The 22100-nt window shown below is 38.6% G+C and overlaps 1 protein-coding gene across 3 annotated transcripts in view; it reads left to right on the top strand.

The window, feature by feature from the left end:
• The window catches only part of SUGCT (succinyl-CoA:glutarate-CoA transferase), a 316585-nt gene extending 298802 nt beyond the window's left edge, over positions 1–17783 (top strand). For 2 of the 3 annotated variants that reach the window (XM_066544754.1, XM_066544736.1), the window contains one exon: positions 17400–17783. In XM_066544754.1, the coding sequence (XP_066400851.1) occupies positions 17400–17563 (164 nt within the window). In that variant the 3' untranslated portion in view covers positions 17564–17783. Of the gene's footprint in view, positions 1–12558; positions 12657–17399 lie in introns of those variants that run through there. The other variant, XM_066544744.1, reaches the window with a different exon arrangement.
• The last annotated feature ends 4317 nt before the right edge of the window (positions 17784–22100 follow it).

Raw genomic sequence — 22100 nt, 5'->3', positions numbered from 1 at the left:
TTTTAGGTGTCATTTGTTCTTTGCTGAATTTTCCTACACCTGCTTAAAACATATTGGTGCACTGCATGCTGCAGAGTGGAGTTACTTGGCTTATCATTAAGGATAAATCCCAACTGCAGAGATCTAAGAAATCCAGAAGAAGAATTCAAAAAATATGGTCAATTTAGTCAGAAACACTTGCTGATGTTTCTGTCTCAAGCATTGCTTTCACTGCACAATATACAACTGGTCAGCTTTATGGAGGAAATAGGTGAGGGAGTACATTGATTAATGAAGAAACTGGAAAAATGTAAATGGTGAGGAATATCAAACATGTATTCTATATTTAAGGTCAGTAGAAGGTTTTGAAGAAGGAGTGGGAAAAGGAGCAAGTGAGAAAAAGGTTTAGGCTTAGTGGAAAATGCTGTGGGGAGTTGTGGGCTTTGGGAACCGAAAGGCGGATTAAAAGTTGATGAGTAATTGAGCTATATGGGATAGATAATCTCATGGTGTATTAACTTACTTGTGTTGATTAACCTCAGGATGTTTAAGTAGGTGTTGGTTAATAGGAGACTAGGGAGAGGGGTTTGGGAAGAATGGGGCAGTATGCATGAAAAGAGGGTGGGATACAGGAGCTAGATGATTAATTGCTTGAGGCTGAAAAACTATCATGAGGAAATATTGGATGCTCCTCCTGTATTCTCACATGCTTTCAAGAGCATCTACTTTTGACCATTTTCAGAGACTGGTCTTGTGTACTGAGCCACTAAGCCACTGTGAATGTATTTCTGCTTTTATGTTAGATTTTATGGTCTCTGTGAAAGGGAGAAGGTTTGTCCACATGTGGTTATGGCTGGCAAATGAGGCCAAAGAGTAGTGCCAAGCAGAAAATATGGAGATGGCTTAGCTGGAAAGGCAGACCTCTCTGTGGTAACAATTGATTGGTTAGGCCACCTTAGAATAAGGGCTGAGAGGAGCTAGAAGGTGCTGGAATTAGAAGCTAAGGATGGCAGTCATTACCTTCTCCTCTAGAATTCTTAATCCTATTCTCCAGAAGAGTTGTGTTTTCCCAAACACAAATCTGTTTTTGTGATCTTCTGAGCATAAAGAACATTTCTTGCCACAACCCACTGTACACCTCATCCTATTGCATTCACCCCCTGCATCCAGGTAACTTTGCTCTTAGGTTTACAAATGTTTTCTGGCACAGGGCTTTGCTTCAGTATTACAAAATAGAGAGCTCTTGATTGAGTGGTACTGCTTGTGTTGGCACTGCAGCCACAACCATAAAAATTAGATTGAAACAACAAGTAACTTCATCAAACAATCTAGCTTTTCTTGAAAATATGGTTTCCTCCAACATCTTCAGTACATTTTAACAATGTGGGAATTTTAGTACTTTGTTAGCAAGATGTCTTTTGACTGGAGAGCCCTAAGAAGATGAGATGTACACAGAATAATTTCTGAAATATTTCCTCCACATTTGTGTTTTGCAGTCTGGTATCTGCCTGCTCTACATACCCATGGGAAGAAAAGATGTTGTGGGCCAGCTGTTTCTAGAAGCTTGCCAATGGGGTCTGTGTCAAATCAGCAGTGTCAGTCATTCACCTTTGAGAATAGGATATAGTGTGTACATCCACAGAAATGAGAAATATTACAGGAAAATATTATAAGCGAAGATACACTTTAGATTTAAAAAGCTTCAAATCCCTGTGTCTTCATAAAGTTTAAATGATCCTAAGATGCTTAGCAGAAATTACAGTTAATTTTTCAGCTCTAAGTTTGTGTGCTACTTATTTGAAGGAGGTGCAGAATTCATTACATTCAGCACAATTGTCTCTGCCTTCAAAGACTAACTAAGCCTGGCTAAGCAGTACTGGAGCCACTAAAATCTCAATAATACTTTTTGATAGCTAGTTATTATTTAATTTTAACTGCATTATATTGCACAGACATAGTTCAATAGAGTACCTAAATATCATAGTCAAGATCAAAGCTGTGATGTTCAAGAGTTTGCAGACAGAGGCCAACATGTGTTTTCTACCATGTTATGGGAAACTGTTTCCACCCAAGAGTTAGCTAAGAGTTTAATCCTGCAATTAGTATGCTCTCTGCCCAGAAACTATCACTTGCAGCACAGCAAGACAGATGTATTTTGGATTAGAAAGAAATCTTTCCCACCACAGAGTAATACGCAATTTATCAGATATAACTTGGGACAGTGGTTCATACTCCTCTGAAGCATCTCTGGGAGACAGAATATCAGAAAATTGCTATTTGTATTTCATTCCAATACAAAGTGGAGCCCATTCTCTCAGTCACTGTACAAACAAATAGTAAGCAGTGACTGGAGTTCCTAACATTTCATAATCTAAATAGACAAGTCTAACATAACTGTACAGGAAATACAAAGATATGGCAATGGAACTTGATTTGCCTGTGATCACAGAGCTGATTGGTTAAAATCCAGTTGTTTGAATTCCCAGCTCAACAGTCTGTACTATGGTTGACCTTACTATTAGATGATGATTAGTTTCTTCTGATGAGTTTCATGTATTTTCATCGTTTTCATTTGTATTTGGTCTTGTTTCTTTATCAAAACTGCTCTACAGAGAATAAGACCTGGGAGGAGCAGGAAGCTAGTTGCACTACTTATGTGGAAAAGAACAAAGCTGTAATGTAACAGATCTATAATCAAGGTAAATTTAAATCTTTGCATCTCACAGCAAGCAGTTACTCTTACTGGAATGTAATACATATGTAGTATATATGTTTAAAAAGTGTACCATCGAGCATTACTTTAAACAAAAATAGCATCTGGCTTTGAAATTAATGAATATAATCTGTAACAGGTACATATATAAAGCATGATGTAATTCCTGGCATTCTTCTGTTGATATAGTATCTGAAAGTTGGGAAGAAAACATTAGAATCCAAGAAAGCGACACAAATTATTTGATTTTATGATTTTTTTTCCCTGCAAGTAGATTAACAAGCATTACAAACATGCCCTACACCTGTAAGATCTAGTTATATGGCAGGTAACTAGGGAATTTCTCTGGTTTAAAATGAAATCTGCACATTGAATCAGCCTGAGAACAGCTGGCTTAGAAATCAGCCTGAGAATCAGAATAATCTGTGAGAGGTATTTGTGTTAGTATTAAACATTTTTGCATGCTCAGTGCAGAAGATAACCTCTGAGTTTTGTGGCTGGTATGGCTTTCTGAAACTGGGCTGCCTTGTTAAGAATGGAAAGCTCAGTTAAAATTTAGTTATGAGAAACCTATAATTATAAAAACCTTGTGATTTACTGCTGAGCAATGTAAATTCATATTTTAAAAGTCAGAGTTTTCAGTCAAATTGTCAAAATTATTAGCAAATAAGGTCATTTCTGCAGCATGTAATTTCTTTTTGGGCAAGAGCTATATACTGATATGTAAGTGTATCTGATAAGCAATAGAAGGGCAAATGAAAAAAAGAAACTGTTCTTTAATATTCAAATACAAATAGAGTTGGAGGACTAACAAAAACATAAACTTTGGAAAGGTCTTTCTGGATACAAGGAATCAGTTCCTTATTACTGGAATTTTAATCAGATGATTAGACTGATGATTATATACTTTGTTAAATTGTACTGTGTTCAGGAGCAATCTACCAGCACCATGGCAGAGTAGGCATTCACTCACTTCAGCATCTCTAGTTCCAATGTTAGTATGTGAATCTCATTTTTTTCAACACAGCTCCTTTTAATCCATGCTTTTATATATGCTATTGCAACCTGAAAAAAAAAAAAAAAAGGAAATTATAAGAGAAAATTGACTAAAGGAAAATCAACCAAAAAGCTAAAATTAAATGGAAACAAAACCTGTTAGTATGGAACAAATGTGCCCACACACAGATTTGCTCAAAATAATTGTATTAACTAAATCCAACTGTTATTTTGGTTCAGGTTGATTTTTTTTGTTGTTCTTTTTGTTTCTTGGTTTGCTGGTTTTTTTGGGTTTGGGTTTTTTTTTTTTTGTTTGTGGGTCTTTCATGTTTGTGTGTGTGTGTGTGTGTGTGTGTGTGCAGAGAAGCCATAGGACCTCTGGCAATTAAAATGTAATTGTTCCTGTGGTGCAAATATTTACAACCAGTCTAAGACCCTTTCAAATTGCCAGTGCAGTGTAGAAGGGACAAAGCATTGCTGAAAATGAAGTTAGAGATAGCAAGACCAGAGGCAGCAAGGCCTTTCATATTTTATATGGATTTTTAGGAGACAGCACTTGCCAATCGTATGAGGTAAAATAAGAAGAGTGGTTGAAGGGTTTGCAGTGAAAAAGCAGATTGCTGAAAGCAGAAGAAATATATTAAATGAAAATCCACAAAAATAAATGGCAAAGGATAAAAGGTGAGGGGCTGTGTAGGAGGGAGGTGCAACTGATGATCCCAGACATTTGGGGATGGAAAAATTCCACTAAAACTAAGCACCTGCTGTTTAAGATTTGGGCTTCAAAATTACAAACCACGTCAGTAAAAGCATTTTGTTTTGCAGTTTAAAGGGCAATTGAAGGAAGCATTCAAAGTATCAGGAGAAGGAAAAAGAGAATGGGGAAATATTTTATGAAACTGATCTGTACACATTTAAGGTAGGGTATTGGTTAGGCATGGCTGGTTTCAATTTGCTTATAATTTTTATTCCCCAGCTTTTCAGTTGTCTTCTTGAGCAAAAAGGGACTTTAGCTCAATTTAGTTTAGTAAGGAGGTAGGCAACCATTCTTTGGATGGCTTCCTAACCTTGTGCCTCATTCCTCTTCATGGGTGTGTCTGACTTAAATTTCTGGTTGTTAATCCTACTCTAGTCTTTGCGGGGGAGGAGAGATGATTTTTGACTCTTTTGCCCACTTTAGGGTAGAACACAAAACTGAAATCCTTCTAATGGAGTAAAGGCTGGCAAATGTTAGAAACCACAAGAACTTTGATAGAGAAGCAGCCTATACTTAAGCGACATTCACACGCTCGCACTGGCATGCCCACAGAACAAAAAACCATACTGAAGGCTGCTTGGTTTGACATGGTTGTTTCTCCTGCCCATTCTTCTTTGACATTTGCAAGAAGATGAGTTGAATATCTTGTGTCAGGGGTTGGCAGCAAACAGTGGAAAACAAGAAAAACTGTTCCCAGCCCTCCACACTGAGACAGAATTGATCAAGTTGTCACTTAGAAATTACAAATCAATGGAAAAACCCAGCCTAATCTGCAGTGTGCTCTCTGTCTAACCCCATTTACAGAGTGCAATTTAAGCACACTGCTTCCCTCTAAAGAACTTAAGATAAACCTGATGACTTACTTTAAATATGAAATTGGAAAAAAAAAAAGAAATGGCTGAAAGAAGTTATATGTCTAGAATGTTAATTTCCTCTGCTCAAGGAAGGATACTCTCTCCTCTCCTCTTGTCTACTTTGAATACCAGATGTCTCTGCAAAGTCAAATTGAGGCATTCTGAAAGGGAAAGGTTTTCAAATGTCCTCAGCTTTTACTGGAAAATGGGCCCCTTTAAAGATGTCTCAAGTATGACACTCAAAGAATCATCCCCGGTTGCACGGAGCTTTTCAAAACTCAGCCAGCATTTTTAGTAGCCTCTGCCTCAAAGAGTCTGGGCACCTTACCCAAAAAGAGCTAAAAATGTAATTTGCAGTTCTTCAAGTAATCCAAAACAAAGTATCAAATCCCTTCCCATCTTCCTTTGCCAAGGAAAGTCCCTTTGCACTAGAACTGGCCTCATTCTGCTACACAGGGGACAGCAGAAGTAAATGGAGGGTGGAGTGGGAGAGCTTTTGGAAGAATGATCAGGCTGTGCGCAGTGCTCAGCCCTACTTAATCACAGGTGCCTTGCTTGAAAACTGATTTCCAAATATTTCCATGGTGCTCAAACACAGAGTTACCTGGCTCTCATCTGTGATGAAGAATTTCAACCAACAGAATTTCCTTGGCAGGGCTGCAACTGATGGCTTTTCCCATTCTTTTAATACTCACTCTGAAAATACTTATTTTGTGTGGGTCACCAACCAGGGAAGAAAGTATCAACTGACTGTTGAATTTTCCAAATGTGGAGGTTTATATGCCTGTGTATTGTGACCACAGAGGAACAATCTGAAGACATATAGAATAAAGGAGTGTAGCAATATCCATACAGCACATGACAGACACATGATTTGACATCTAACTAAATGTCAAATCTTTGCCTTTTAAAAATAATATACTCCTTCTGAGAGTTAAGCTTTTGGCTAAAACAAGCAGTTGTTGAGGAAAAAATAATCAATGTAAAAGTCTTAAAAAAGTGGCTGGAAGCAGTTCTGCTACAGGTGGACTGAAGAAGGCTTTCATTTCTCAGTTCCTTTCTCTCGATTTCTCAGTTTTCTTTCTCTTTTTCTAAGATGGATTTTGCAAGACATTAATCATCCTATATAAATGAATAAGTAACCTGTACTAATATACCAGTGGGTTGTGGTGAGGTTAGGGAACTTAATCAAAGCAATTTGGTAGACTGCTCCTGCCATAAACCATTTATCATCCAGTTCACTTTCTATTCTGGCTGCCAACCATTGCTGTTAAAGGGGATGTTACAGTGGGGTCTAATATATCAGATAGGAATTCCAGAATAGGACTGTGCAACAAACACCTCTGGTTTTGAAAGGAAACTTAAAGAAGCATGATGTGAGCCATCAAAAATAATAATTTTAACATAAATTCCCATTACAAGGTGTACTGAAAAGAGCTGGTCTGCTCTTTAGAGGCATAAAAAATGGACATAGAAAATTATTTATCTTCTGCAAAATAATCAGTCTTGTGTTTTGATGTCCAGGCTTACAGAAGGGTACCGAAATAACTAGAGAAATACTTAAAGCACAGGCCACAGAAAAATGTTCTCTGGGAGCTGGAATATCAGGTTTGTGAACCTTGTCAGGCTGTTTGGGAACAAGAAATGCATTTTCAAAAGTTTCTTAGGGGAGCTTTTTGTGTATTCTTTTGAATTTGTGTTAATGGAAGGCCATAGTGTTTTTAATTTTTAGTTATTTTCACCAGTTGTTTGGAGAAAGCTTAAAGCCTCCTATCCTGAAAAAGTGCCTCTTGAGTAAGCAAGACAAATTATACCCAGACTTTGGATTAGGCTGTGCATGTCCTTCAGTGTGAATTGTCTTGCATCCCTGAATTATCAGCTTCATGTATCTGGGCTTCAGCTGGTTGCCTAAAGAGTAAGGAAAAGCTCATCTGCAAGGAAGAGCTAGCTCATCTGCTCCCACTCTGATGATGCACAGCTGGCCAAGAGGATTACTTTTTGGGTCTCTGAAGAGCCAAAGAATCTAACTTATAGCTGGAGACAGGACACAGGAAAGGACAAATTGGTGCACTGAGGAGATACAGACTGGGTTGGCTAGCATGTCTTATTCCAACATGCAGGCTCACACTAACCACAAGGCATGGGACTCGGAAATAGTTTTCACCAGGCTCAGTAGGAGCGCCTCCCCTCCAGGAGCTGCTTCCCTTCCTGTTCAGCTGGGGGCATGATTCACCTTCCAGATCATGTGAGTGTGTTGCAACTAGGCAATGCTCTGTCCTTACAACAGGCTCATTTCAGGTAGCATTTTGTTTTCTCTTGTTCCATGCATGTCAGCATTCTTCTCTCTAATTACTCTCCATACAATACAGTAGTTAAGGCCTTTTGGCTTGCAGTAAAGATGCAACATGAAACAATATGTGGCTTGACCATCTAAGTATCACAGGAGATTCAGACAGGCCATTTTAACCCCAGCCCTGTTGTAAGGAAACAGTTTTGCTTATGGGCATGTAAGAAATTAATATGGTTTTTGTTCAGAAATAACCACTGTCATCATATTATGATCTGACCTCCTGTGTAGTGCAAGTTCAGCTTCACTCTGTAATTTCTGCATTAAGTACACAACCTGTGGTTAACCAGCATCCTGTGGTGGGATTATGTATTGAGTTTTGTATTGATTAGGTTATGACTTGAGACAAATTATGTTTTTAGCTTGGATTTTCAGTAGTTTAGGCTTGTGTCTGCAGGTATTTCCTTTTAGAGTTTTGCAGGGATTCTCTCAGCAAGTTGTCTTTGCCATGTAGCTCTTCAGCTCCTTCCTGCAAGAGCAATAAAAAACCCCTAGAACACACCTTCCACAGTACTGTAGAAAAGGTACTTAAAAGAAATTCTGGCACTAAATAGCATTGTACTTCAAACTTACATCCTTGATAACTCTATGTGTATCCTTATTATGACCTGAACTATCCTCATGTCCTTTAAGCCTTCTACAGTATGTACTAGATGTATCTGACAGAGCTGTGTCTGTACTTACTGGTAAGCCATTGGCAGCCAAACAGAATAATATAAGAGTTGCATTCTTTGGGGGCTTTTCTGTGTCATCAGGGCAGTAATTTGGGCATCTGTCCTTCAGCAGTTGCTATTTTTCATAACACTTTCAAGAATTTATTTACCTTGGGATGTCTACATTTTTGTCAAATTGACAGATTCAGAAGTTACTGTGGGTGGCAGGGACAAGGCAGACAAACAGATGATTAGAAAGACAGCACAGACACATAAACTTGTTTCCTTAGGAAATGGAGCTACAGATTATTGCCTAGGGAATTTATAGTTCTTTAAAATTGCTACCTCTGTGCATTCTTACTGGTCATCTTCCTTCCTGTCTTTCTTTAAATCCTCTCTTGAGGTCTTTGGGGCTTTCAGGAAGGAGTGGGACCATGTGAGTCTATACAAAAAGTTGGGACAAATTTTAAGCATTGCGAGATGATACACGTGGGAAGAAGTAGACACCACCATACTGCAACTTTTTTAAGAGCTTTTGGGTGCCAAGAGTCCTATCACAAAATTGTGTTACTCAGATAGCACAATTATGTGGGATTACTCTCAAATATGCAACTAGAGTGACTGATAAATTATTTCCTTTACTCCAGCCGTCATGCAATATTAATTAGGTACAGTCAGTATTGTGTCTTTTGGAAAATGTAAAGAATTATATAAATGTTGAGTGGGATTTACACTGATTATATCCAAGATTTTTGTTGATATGAAATACATAAAATGGTGTTTAATGCATTTCTTCACATGCAGCTTCAGGTGAGAAAGTGCTTTTATAAATGTACTTGGCAAAGGATTTTCAGAATTGTGTAGGGGATGTTTTGAATGCCTAAGCGTTGGTTTAAAAGTGGTCTCATTTTTAGACACCCATCATGGCTATCACAGATAATATGTATTTACCCTCGGCCTGTCAAGTCATTCTTCTCACAATGCTTCGGTTTTAAAATTCTTGACTTGTCTGCAGTTGGACTCTCCTCATACCTCTCCCACAGAAGTCAGAATTGTCCAAATGAGAAAATGTGGCTTGTAGATATTTCTAGTATTGACACTATTTACTGCCCTACCAATTTTAATGTTTAGTATTTACTGATGATAAATATGTGTGTTTCTATGGCACCTAGAGCAAGGTTTACTTTTTTTATTACCATTTGCAAGTTTGTCCATCCTCTCTAGTCTCAGTTACTGATTCCTACTTACCCTGCCAAAGTTTTCCCCCCCTCTCAGCTGTGCTGGATGCCAAGTGTGTGACTGTGCTCTAAGTGGGGGAGGAAGTGGAAGCAGCAGTAAGGAAGGAGGGGCAAGATTTTGAATATTATTTCTTTAATTACTTTTTTTCCAAACAATTATGAGTTGTTCTTAAAAGGTAGATCACCTGCTCTAATGTAATGCAAAAAGAAATATTTTTCCCAGCAATTTAATAGATTCTCAAAAAGTCCCCCAAGCTCCTAAACTTTCAGATCTATGGTAAGAAAAAGAAAAATATGAGAAATTTCCAGTTGAGATGGAGCAGGTCATTAATTCTGAAGATTACTTTGAAGCCTGTGAGCACTAGTCATACTAGCAAGTCCTGTATAATGAGCTTTTTTGTCTTTTGTACTTTTCTGCTTCGATTTTCATCAAGGGGGAGAAACCTGGTGGAAAGTGGGGTAGCCAAGCTGTGCAGTGCTGTGTGCTTGGGCACACCATCTTCTCAGCTGGGAATAATGGATTGACAGAAGTCATGGCTGGGACCAATGGGAAGAAATCATACACTCAAAATGCAGTTGCCCTGGTCTATTCCTCATATCATATCCCTGCACACATCATTTCCAACACCCATGTATTCTTCATAGTAGCCATGAAGCCCCTCTCATGCACTTATTTTGTATCGCTTTCCTTTTCATTGCCTTTAAAGTCACTGCTTCTTTCCTGCTGATATCCTTCAGGCCAGTTTCATAACCAGTTGATTGCATGCTCCAAACACTTGACCCGTAGCATATAAGGGATCTGCGTGCAAATATGTTGGCTCTGGGCCATCATTCTTAACTGTTGATGATATTTCATTGGAATTGCAAAACTCCTGTGTAGCAACACCATGTTATTGAAAGAGGCATACATGCTTGTTTTGTGTGGTGGGTTGACTCTGGCTGCACACCAGCTGCCCACCAAAGCTGCTCTAGCACTCACCTCCTCTTCTGGTCAGGGGAAGGGGTTGAGATAAGGACACAGAAAAATCAGTGTCATGAGCAAAACAAACTCAACTTGGGGAATAATTAATCTATTTCCCATCAAGTCACAGTAGGATAATGAGAAATAAATCTGTATCTTAAGAACACCTTTTCCCAACCCTTCCATTCTTCCTGGCCTTAACTATGCTCCTGATTCTCTACCTTCTCTCCCACAGTGGTGCAGGGGGGTGGGGAATGGGGGCTTGTGAACAGTTCATCACAGATTTCTGCTGCTCCTTCCTCCTTAGTGGGAAGACTCACACTCTTCCCTGCTCCAGTGTGGGGTTCTTCTCATGGGTTATAGTCCTCTACAAACTTCTCCAATGTGAGTCCTTCCCAGAGGCTGTAGTTCTTCATGAACTGCTCCAAGGTGGGTCTCTTTCATGGTTTGAAGCCCTTCAAATGGTCTGCTACAGTGTGGAAATCCAGAGGGTCACAGGTCCTGCTAGCAAACCTGCTCCAGCATGGGCTCCTCTCTCCATCAGTCCACAGCTCCCCCTGGAAGCCTGTTCCAGTGTGGGTTTCCAATGGAGTCACAGCCTCCTTCAGGTGGCTCTGGCTTGGGATTCTCCAGAGGCTGCAAGTTGGTCTCTGCTGCACTGTGGATCCCCATGGGCTGAAGAGGTACAGCTGCCTCACCAGGCAGAGACCTCACAAGGTCTTCACTACAGGCTGCAAGGGAATCTCTGCTCTGATACCTGGAGCACCTCCTCCCCCTCAGTGACCTTGGCATCTGCAGAGCCATTTCTCTCACACATTATCACTTCTATCTTTTGCTTATTGTTCTGCAGGTTTTTTCCTATTCTTAAATATGTAGCCCCAGAGCTGCTATCACCACTGCCCCTGACTGGCTTGGCCTTGTTCAGCAGTTATTCTGTCTTAGAGCTGGCTGGCATTGGCTTCATAGATATAGGAAAAATTTCTGGCAGCTGCCAGAAGCTGCTCCTGTAGCCAAAACCTTGCAATGCAAACCAAATACTGTTTGTTTTCATATGATTCCTACATGTGTATAAATTACATTGTATGCTAGGGTAGAACTAACTAACAAGTGGTGCTGTGTTTCTCATTGCTCTTTTTTTGCAAAGGTAGATGATATGTTTCAAGCAGAATGTATACACATACATTAGCTCAAATTTTCCCTTTTTTTCCCTTGTCCCACTTGAATAATAAGAGATAATCATGACTTTTCTCCTGAGCTTGACTATCCCCAGGCCTGATTTTGTCTACATAGTTTGAGAGTTAGATTGCTTCAATATGCTCTAACCTGTGCTGTAGAAATGTGTTTTCCGGTGGCTGCTGTACAATGCTGGAGGAATGCTATTTGTCAGGACAAAGCAAAGATTATTACCTTTATCCATTTTTATATACTATGCTTTGCACATTTAATAGAATTGAAATTCAGCTTTAATTTCTGCTGTGTGTAGAGTGAAAATGACTTTGCTTCTGCTGTTCCAAACTCAGCAATGCCCAGAGACATATTCCAAAGACTGCTGTGTATTTCACCTGTTTAGGGTGAGTGTTCAAAGGCATCTCACTCTTGCAGGATCCTTCTGGACCTGTTTCAGTGATTTTATCTCATTTTTCTCTTTTGCTTTAATGTGTTTGGTATGTCTTTAAGTAGTGGCTCAGTGTGATGCTTAGCAGTGCCATAGTAGATAGGCCCCAAAGAAAAAGAATTCTTTTTAATAAAGCTCAGTTCAAGTATTCAAGATGTCTTGGTACAATTGTCATTGTGGTTGCAATTGATAAAAAATTTTGATTTATTGCACACTATTAGTTCTTGTAGGTTATGTGGTGTGCACAGCATGTATTTTAGCAATGTGTCAAAATCAAAATGATGATAACAATAACAAAATATTAGCTTAGAATTTAAATGTGGTGAAAGAGCTCTTTGCTTTACTGTCAGTGATAATCATAGCAAAAAGAGTAACAGACTCCTTTTAATTTGACAGGACAAAGATAAATTACAGCTACCACTCATTCTTTCATTGCTTTTTTCAGGTGACAACAAATGCCCCCTTAACTTCATGTCTGAATGGAGTATGTCCTGCTGACATCAAGGATGCACAGATGACCACCACCTTACACCCCCTCACCAGTCACCCTGCTTCTACCCCAGCAAAAGCCTGTTTTCATCTGCAAGGCTCCTGTAACTCACCCACATGCAAATGCTTTTGACCTTAATTAAAGCAGTTCACCTCTCTCTGCCTCTAGGGATGGTTTCCTCATAAGGCAGTTGTGTTTAATTAGCATTTGCATAGCATTCTGCTGGTTGCTTTCCTGGAGCGTTGTTCAGTAGGAGCGTGGGATTGCTGAAGCCTGACTGGCAAGCTTTGCACCCTCCTAATTGACACAGAAGCCAAGTAGAAGTTACACAAGGAAAGAACAGAGAATCGTTAATGATGGATCATTAGCAAGTAGCTCCTTTGAATGAATGTAGATAACTTTATAACTCTATCAAAGTGAAAAGTAGCGTGATGAATTATGCATCAAACAATAAAAGCTCAAGGAAGACACTGGTTTTATAATTGCTCTGCAATTTTCCAGCATGCTCTAGTTTGTAAGATTAATTTTCTTTGGGAAGCATGAAGCATTCTGTCTGTTGCACACAATGTCAATTTTGGTTTTCTCTCTTTAGAGATTTTATTATGTGTCTTTCAATATCACTACAAAAACTCCCAGGGTTTGAGATCTATAATTTTTTTATGTAAGCAAAAATTTGCACAAGCAAATGAAAAGTCTATAGTTACTAAACCTTTGAAGGTTTGTTGATTTCTCGGTGTAAAGAGCTCCCAGATACACACTCCTGAAATAAGATTGCTTTGTATCTTTTCTTTTTAGTAGAAATTGCATAATAGTTCTGTGGCTATGTTGAATTTCTAGACTAATAAATCCCTAAAGGGCATTTTTACTTTGAAATTATCGTCACAAGCATTTCAGCTGGCAGAGAGATCATTCCTGTGGCTTGCACTACTGCCAGTTTTGCCCTCCTAGGGCTCCTACTCACTCCTAAGTAGAGGAGTTAATACAAATATTGCCCAGTGATGTCACCTTTCCCTTTAAAATGTACTGATCTTTTACTGAAGTTTTCCTCTGAAAATTGAACTTGGTGTGTTTGAAGTGAGTAGAATCAGAGGACCAAGTTAATAGAAAACTTATCCCTGATGTGAGCTGTTTCTTAGCTTTCATATTACAGTGGGTGAAAGGGACATATATTAGTGTGTGAAAGGGTCTGTGAGAGATCTAATCCATCAGCAAGCCCCAGGGATCAGCTGTGGAATCAACTATTCTGGAATAAATCTCCTTTCTAAAGACTGGATTGATACAAACTCCACAGCCTCCTCCCGTGGCTTGTTTCAGCATTTTGTTACCCTACCATTATAAAAGTTTATTTTTTGTTTCCTACCGTTTCCTTTGTTGCAATTTAAGTCAAGTATTTCTCATCATGGACATGAAAAAGGATTTCTTTCCCCCTTCCAGGAAGTTTGCATGGATTTTGGGGATCGTGTTTAGGGTTTATTTTAGCGGTAGTGGTGGGGTTTTTATACATTTTTTGAAAACAGTTTTGAAGTTGTTTTTCTCTAGCCTATCTCTTTAGGTCCATGATCCCACTTGGTTCAATCTGTCATGTTCCCTGTGAAAATTTCAGTTGCTGTCTTGTGGAAGCTCTCAGGTGTTCCAGATGGCTGTGCAGTGGGGGCCCCACACCAGACACTGCTCCAGCTGTGACTTGCCAGCTCTAACTAGAGCAAAAACGTGTCCTGCAGGCATCTCTCTTGTTTGTACACCCCTGTATGATGCTTGCCTTTTTCGCAACAGCATAATGTTGTTGACTCATCCTCGCTTTGTGATCTAGAATAACCCCTAACTATTCCTACTTTCCTGTTGTCCCCTGCCCTGTATTTATGTAATGAAACATAATTCCTTCCCCTTGACAGTATTGAATTTCACCCTCTTTTATCAGACCATTTCTCCAATGTAGCCAGGTCATTGTAAAATGTGCTTCACAGGAAGTTATAACTTTTGATGTCCTCAGAAAGCTGAGCAGGTAAGATCTGGGTTCCATCAGCCATCAGGTGAAAATAAACTGCTATGTGCTTCATACTGAACAGATTCCTCTGGAGCTCACTTAAAATGTTCTGTTTTAGAAGATCCCAAGAAGCAATTCTCTGAATATGATTTCCCTCTCAGTATTGCACCTTGTTTTGGATTTATCTAGACCTTGTTTCTTCAGTCAGTTTATGGAAAATAGCAGAGAATTTTCTTTCTGAAAGTCAGATCTTGATTTGGTGTCTTACAGGTTGAAGAATGTGTTGGTCTTGTCTGGGGTAGAGGCATTTTTCTTTACAGTGGCTGGTATGGGACTGTGTTTCAGATTTGTGCTGAATACAGGGTTGATAATATAGAGATTTTTAAAAATTGTTGAGCAGGGCTTTCACAAAGCCTTTCCTGCTTCTCAGGACTGGGAAGACTGGGGACACATGGGAGATTGAGAACAGACACAACCAGGACAGGTGACCCCAGCTGACCAGAGGAACATTCCAGATTGTATGACATCAAGCTCTGTATATAAAGTGGGGTAAAGAAGGATGAAGGACGAAACTTTTGGAGTTTTGGCATTTGTCTTCCCAGGTCACTGTTACATGGCCCTGCTCCCCTGGAGGTGGCTGAACACCTGCCTGACTATGGGAAGTAGAGAATTCTTGTTGTTTGTGTGCAAGGCTTTTGCTTTCCCTATTAAACACTCTTTATCTCAACCTGTGAGTTTTCTGCCTTTGCCTGTTCTGATTATCCCTCTGATCCCACTGGTGGGGGACCGAGCAAATGGGGCTTGTCTGCTGGCTGGAGTTAAACCATGACAGAGGGTCATCTCACCTGGCTTGATGTCTGGGTGGTAAACCTCCCCATCTAGGACACTTGTCAACCCTTTCCTCTATGGAGAAACACAGGTGATTGCAATTCATCTGGCCAGGTTTACTCATTTATCAGTGTCTTAGAAGACACTGTGTGTTCTTTCATCTTCAGTATCTCCAAAGAGTGTCTAAGGAACTAAACTTCTATATCTAGATTATTGATTTCTAGATTTAGATGGGATTTATCTCACCTCCAGCCCTTTTCCTGGTAGAAAGACAAGAGGTCACACATACTATTTGTTCTCAAGAGGTACATGCTAGCTGTTACTCATCTGCTGAGTATTTTCATTGTGATTATTTAATCCAGTATTGAATGGAACTTGAAGTTAAATTATTTGGTTTGCAATTCATCAACTGTAATTCCTTTCCTTTTTAAACTCAGAAACCATATATAGGATCCTGGAATCATCTGGGTTGGCAAAGACCTGTAAAATCATCAAGTCCAACCATAAGTCCTTCCAGGAGCATACTTGTCAGAAGTGTACCAAATCAGCTTGAAAAATACTGTATTTCTAGGCACCTTTTATCTTATTTTATCTTTCCTGGAGGTGGATACTTTATTGTATTAAACACTTGATTCCAGTTCATGAAGACTGGCAAAAAATAATAAAATTACATGTTTTATCATCCTGACTGACCTTTGCCAACATCTCTCCTCAAATAAGTAGTAGCTTCATGTAGTAAATTTACCAATTCATGCTGTGGTTCACTTCCCTTGCTGGTCATTATTCTATTTCTTCAGAAATAAAATAAATACTGTTCTGGTTTTTGAAACATTCTTTGTATTTCTTTGTATTTCAAAGCAAAGCTGTAGTTTTGTAGACAAAGATATAATGAAATATAACCTTTTTTGTAAATTCTTTTAATGATGTAATAAAAGCCATTATTATTAATAGAGGAATCATTTTGTCAATAGCATCAAATGTTCTTCAGTTTTGTATTAAAGAAGAGTTTTCAATTAGCAGTTAAGGAAACTATTGTCCTCTCTTTCTCCATGAGGCAGGTAATCTTTCATTGCATGTGCTGGGTGCACATGCAATGAAAGTGCACCTCAGTTCTGTGAGGTGAGTGGGTGCACCTCACTTCTGATTCCAGCATGAATTTATGGCTCATTCTCCTTTCGGAGTCTGGTAGTAAGGGTATAGCTACTTGTCTGCAGGGAGCTACACTGAAATCAGTTCGCTACAGAGCACCACTAAAACATGACATCTGACTACCTGCAATAGAAGAAGACTTCTTATCATTGCCAGCTTCCAGATTTTCATTTTTGAAATTATTCCTTCCAGAGCAAATAAATCACTGTTGATTTTCTTATGGCTACTGCTACTTGTATTTTTGATAAAACATGTAAACCAAACTGGTTTTATCATTCTGTCAGTTGTGTCACTGCAGGATAATGGAGCACACTGCAGAGGTGCTTGAGCTGCTGCCAGCTGGAGATGGTGCTGCCCATTGTCCGTGCACTGCTCTGACAACAGTAGAAGGGTGTTAACATGACACTGAATTGTGTCCTTATGCTTGTTCTGCCTCATGGCGTAGAAATGTGGGGATTTCTGCATCTCATCCTGAGTGGGCTGGGCATTGCTGTTCAGCAGAGAGTGGAAGACTGGCGACATAATATGACTCAAAGCACCCTGATATACATATACATATCACTGGAAAAAATGGGAAGATTTGCATAACATTTCATGACTATCCAGCAATCCAGCAATTCTGCATTTGAGTGAACTATTTAAAAGTGGCTTATTGGTATATTATTGCAAACTGGAATCTTTTTAGTCTGTAGTTTCAGAATATAACATTTTGATGGTAAGGACTGTGATTAGAACTGGTGTGAAAATGAGGTACTTCCCTTTAACAATTCAATATAAATGTGGGTAGTAACTCTGGAAAATAATTTCCCTCCTATTTGTTTTTTTTTATTTTCAGGACCAGGTGTCAGATACAGTGAATTTTCTATGTCACATCCAAAACCACCTCCACTTGTTGGACAACATACAGTGGAGATACTGAAGAGCGTGCTGGGGTATGAGGATGACGCTATAGAAGAACTGCTTTGCACTGGTGCTGTGGCTCAGCATGAGGTCAGATAAGGAACATTAGCTACATTCCTTCACACTGAGTTCACATTTCTTTGTCCTCTCTTTGCTCCCTTCAGTTTCCCTAATGGGACTCAAAGAAAAGACATAATTTAATTCCTAATTTTCTTCCACGTGTGTTTGTATGATTTTAACACTGATGTATCAAATAAACAATCTCATGCTGTCTGAGTGAAAGATTTTCTTGGGGGGGTTGGGAATAAATGTAATTATACAGTCCTGTGTGACTACTCATTCTCTCTACTTCACATGGAAAATGGAGTCCTTATCATAATTACAGTAATTGCCTAAACATTTGTCCCCAGAAAGACATGATGTTAGTGAAAAGAAGCAGAAGCTTTAAAATCTTTATATTAGACTCTCCACTCTCAGAAAGCTGCTTTGTGTCTTAATAGAAAGTAATTTATTTACAAATTGGTAGTTGATCTGATTGATTTTGAACAGAATTATCCATCCTGAAAACTTTGTTCATCTCTATTTTTGATCAAGATTAGACTAACCATTGCAAATTTTACCTCTATTCATGGAATTCCAAATTACTAATATGTCATTATATTACATTGCATAGTCATGACAATCTCAATGTGTTAGCAGAAAGAAGCTCTAAATTGGCACAGTTCTTCAGTTATCAAAAATACCTGTTCCAAGACCAGTTGAGAGACAAACTGTGGCTGAATAGTCTTCTGTAATTTTATTCAGAAAGGTTCGGGGTACTCTTCATTAAACTCCAGTTCACAGAAAACCACATGCTGAATGTTGAATACCAAAACTTCCCTGATGGTTCTGTGAGTAGGTACTGATCCCTATCTCTGACTCTAATTACCATCCAAACCACCTTCATTATGGAGAAAGCACAGGTTGAAATCTTTACCAAATTTTTTACTCAGTCCAAACTCCATGGTTAAAACCTGACAGATCTTCCCCAAATTTCAAAATACCATATCCTTCAGTAGGGTCGCTCTTGAGAGTAAGGCACCATGCATGCAATGGTAGAAGCTGGAAGAATTTGATCCATGAGAAGTAGTAAAGAAAAGATTAAAGGAGAGCCCTTTCTTCTCTATAAACCAATTTGGCAGTTCTTCACTTACAGAAGACATCCCAGGCTCTTCTGTGACAGTATATAATTTACAGCTAAAGTAAACTCAGTGTATGGGAAGGGTTTAACTTTTGTTGTGTGCACACTGGGAGCAAGGCAAAGTCTTTCTATTCCTACTACTGAATAAAACTAAAATCAACACTCAACACACAATATCCATGTTTCTCTCAAAGTATCAGAAACAGGCCTGGCATTATAAATAACTTGTCACTTTGTTTCCACTCTAACAAACAAGATCCTCTGTATTATATTTGAACTTCACAACTCTGCATTACCTTCTGGAAGAAGAAAAGAGGCTATTACATAATCAAATTGCAGTGGAACCCCACTGTGGTTGCTTATTTTTGAAGCCCGGTGTTTTGGTTCATTTGTTTGCTTGTTTTCTCTGGTTTTTGTGTCCTTCTAATTTTTTTTTCTGCACTGCATTCCTGGCACCAAACACCATACTCTATCCATGTGCTAAAGACATCATGAGATCCTGGAAGAGTGACTTCTAAAATAAATATAGAAATAAGTATGAACTGAGAATTGGGACACTGTAGGGGAAGAACTGAAACTGAATTGGAAGAGATTTTGATATAGTCCACTTTCCTTTTAATCTAAAGGGAACATCCCCTTTTTAATGAGAAAAGCAGAAATTTGAATGCTGTTTCATATAAAATGGATAATTTGATATTGAACTAAACTTTGTTTACTAATGAAAAACACTGTCAGATAACATTCAGAAATAAATTTTCTGGGTGTACTTTCCAAAGGGTTATTTTCTTCACATTTCTAAGAATCCCATACATAAGGTATAGTAAAATATTGCTTAGTTTTGTTAGAGGATTTCTAAAAAAATCAAGATTTTTTTCCTGTGCTTTTCCAAGCAATGGAAATAGCTAATCACCATATCCTTAGCTAATTGGCAGAGCTGCTTTGACTTTAACATGGTAATGCTGGTTTAAATAAGCTGAATATTGGGCTTTAAACTCCATGAAGTATTTTGTGCAGAGTTCACACACGAGCAATGTTTCCCTTTCTTTTTCTGTTTTTTCATTAGTGTTTTTCCTTTCCAGTTTGCTGTGTTGACAGTCAAATACCTAAAGGGACAATTGGAGACATTATTTTGTCTCACCTCCAGTAGTTACTGCAATAGGAGAAATCCAGATACCATTTCTCAGTTTTTAAGTAAAGCACTCACACACAGACTGATGCTTACCCCTAAAGTCAGAAATAAATGGAAGCCTTTAAATAGGAAGCTAGGAAGCCTTTAAATAGGAAGCGAGGAAGCCTTTAAATAGGAGTACCTGAAGCTAGAAATTCCTTTAGTTTCCAACATCTGATCATGAAGTTTTACCCTTTCATAAGTTTTGGTCTTTTGGTTTTGGATGATTTGGAAGACATTTAAATAATTACTATGATAATCTTTAAGCTGTTATAATACCCTTTTCCTTTAAAAATTACCAAATAAATGCAGAAAAAGATATTCAAACAAAATTTACTGCACTCTTCTAAAGAATCTTCATTAATATGTGTCTCTAGAGCTCAGTTGCATTTTGACAATATTGTAGTTTCAAAATGGTTTTCTCTTGTACCTCAAAACTTGGAACCATCCCATCACATGGGATTCTGGAGCTCATAAACTGAGATCCCTCCACTTTCGAGGAAGAAATGTATTTTGTGATGACTATACACAGCTGCCTCTGGCAATGAATATTTGTTTTTCTCTGCTTAAATTGGAAAGGAATCTTCTGGTGCTGCCATGATGTGAGAGTGTGTGTGGCACTTGCTTTAATTTGACTTGATTTATACATCACTGTGTTAAAAAACAAAATGAAGAAAAAGCCCCCAAAAGAAAAGAGTGATACAGAACACACCTGTTGTCTAGTTCCAAAATGAACCCACTCATAGGTGTTTGCCAGGAAGCTTTAGCTACCATTGGAAAAGGAGCTTTCCATTTTGACATGTGTTCTTGATGCCATGGTCCATGGCCACTTTGGCTCCATTCTCTGCATTTGGGGGTCCTATTGTTCTTTTATTATCTTCACTATTAAAAATGTTTCCTCAGCCCTCCTCATATAACTGTCTTCCTTTCTTTTCCATGCAAGCTAGTAAAGCTCTACACCAAGTATAAATCACCCAGAAAACTGCAGAACTGGTCAGGCAGAGTCAGAAGGATTTTGCATAGCCTGAGGCTCTCACTGAGGGATACTTTAATGCATCAAAAGAAAATTCCAATCAAATAACTGTCAAGTGGACAGTAATGGATTTTTCTTGCTCCTGCATGGATCTTGTTCTTGGTAACTCTTCCCAGAAGCGTGCACTTGGGAAGTCCTCGCATGTTTGTCTGCAATGGGTGCCCTGGAACTGACACACAAAAGAAGGTCTTTTTTGGTTAGTGGCCAGGAGGAACAATCTGCTATCAGAAGCTCACCAGCCTCAGTAGTGATCCAGCTGATGTGCATAGGCCAGTGAAGCCATATTGATATGAAGAATGGTCTGTAAAAGAGTATCACTTAATTGTCATGAAGGGAAATGCTCTTTTTCTTCTCAGGTCTATAAAATCAAAGATTTGTTATTTTGTCATTTTTATATCTTTTAATATTAAAAAAAAATATTCCAAAAGAGAGAAAGGGAAAATATCCCTATCCTTGACTTGCATACAAAATATGAAAATTCTTTTTTTTAAGTTCATTGAAATAGATTGATGCCTGATGATATTAATCAGAGTTTTGGTCTTGCTTCTTCAGAAATTAAAGCTTGTCCCAAACATGTCTGGTGACAATAGGTTGAGGCTAAAATAGCAGCCAGAAATAGTTCTTCCAGTGAGTGTACTCAAAAACTGGGGAGAACATTTTCATTAAATTGCCATATAGCTCTGCCACTCACAGAGCACTGTAAATCTTCAGCCCTGGTGAACCTGGAGATAAAAGGCAGCTAGACATCTCTGTAATTGAAACGGTCTTGATTTCTTTTACTATCTAGATGACAAGACACAGTTAATCCTTTGACCTTCCTAACATTATAGCACTGTTCTAAAACATATTTATTTTCCCAAAACATATTAAAATGTATTTAATTTCCAAAAGACAGGGGAAAGGTAAAGTACTTTCAGAGTTCAGGAATGCTGGCACAGCTGCTCACATTTCATGTCAGTGACATTAAACAGTGCCAGATACAGTACTTAACTGTTTGTACATTGAGTTTAATGTGGCCTGATGAAATGCTAAAGATTATTAGCTGGTGAAAAAAAACAACGAACCTGAAAGCAGTTCCTGTAGGATCAAGTAACCTCTCTACACAGAGGCCTCCGTGATACTGGCCAATGTGATTAAAATACAGTGGTAGACAGTGATACAGTAACCTTTTTAAAGCTGACAATCAATCAATTCAATTACTGTAGGTTTCCATTGTGACTGGAATTTGGAACAGACATGAGAAAAATGCCTGGCA

The sequence above is a fragment of the Molothrus aeneus genome, chromosome 1, assembly GCF_037042795.1.
Source record: "Molothrus aeneus isolate 106 chromosome 1, BPBGC_Maene_1.0, whole genome shotgun sequence".
Taxonomy (NCBI): domain Eukaryota; kingdom Metazoa; phylum Chordata; class Aves; order Passeriformes; family Icteridae; genus Molothrus; species Molothrus aeneus.
The sequence above is the reverse complement of the archived record's forward strand: the minus strand, read 5'-3'. Positions and strand labels throughout refer to the sequence as shown.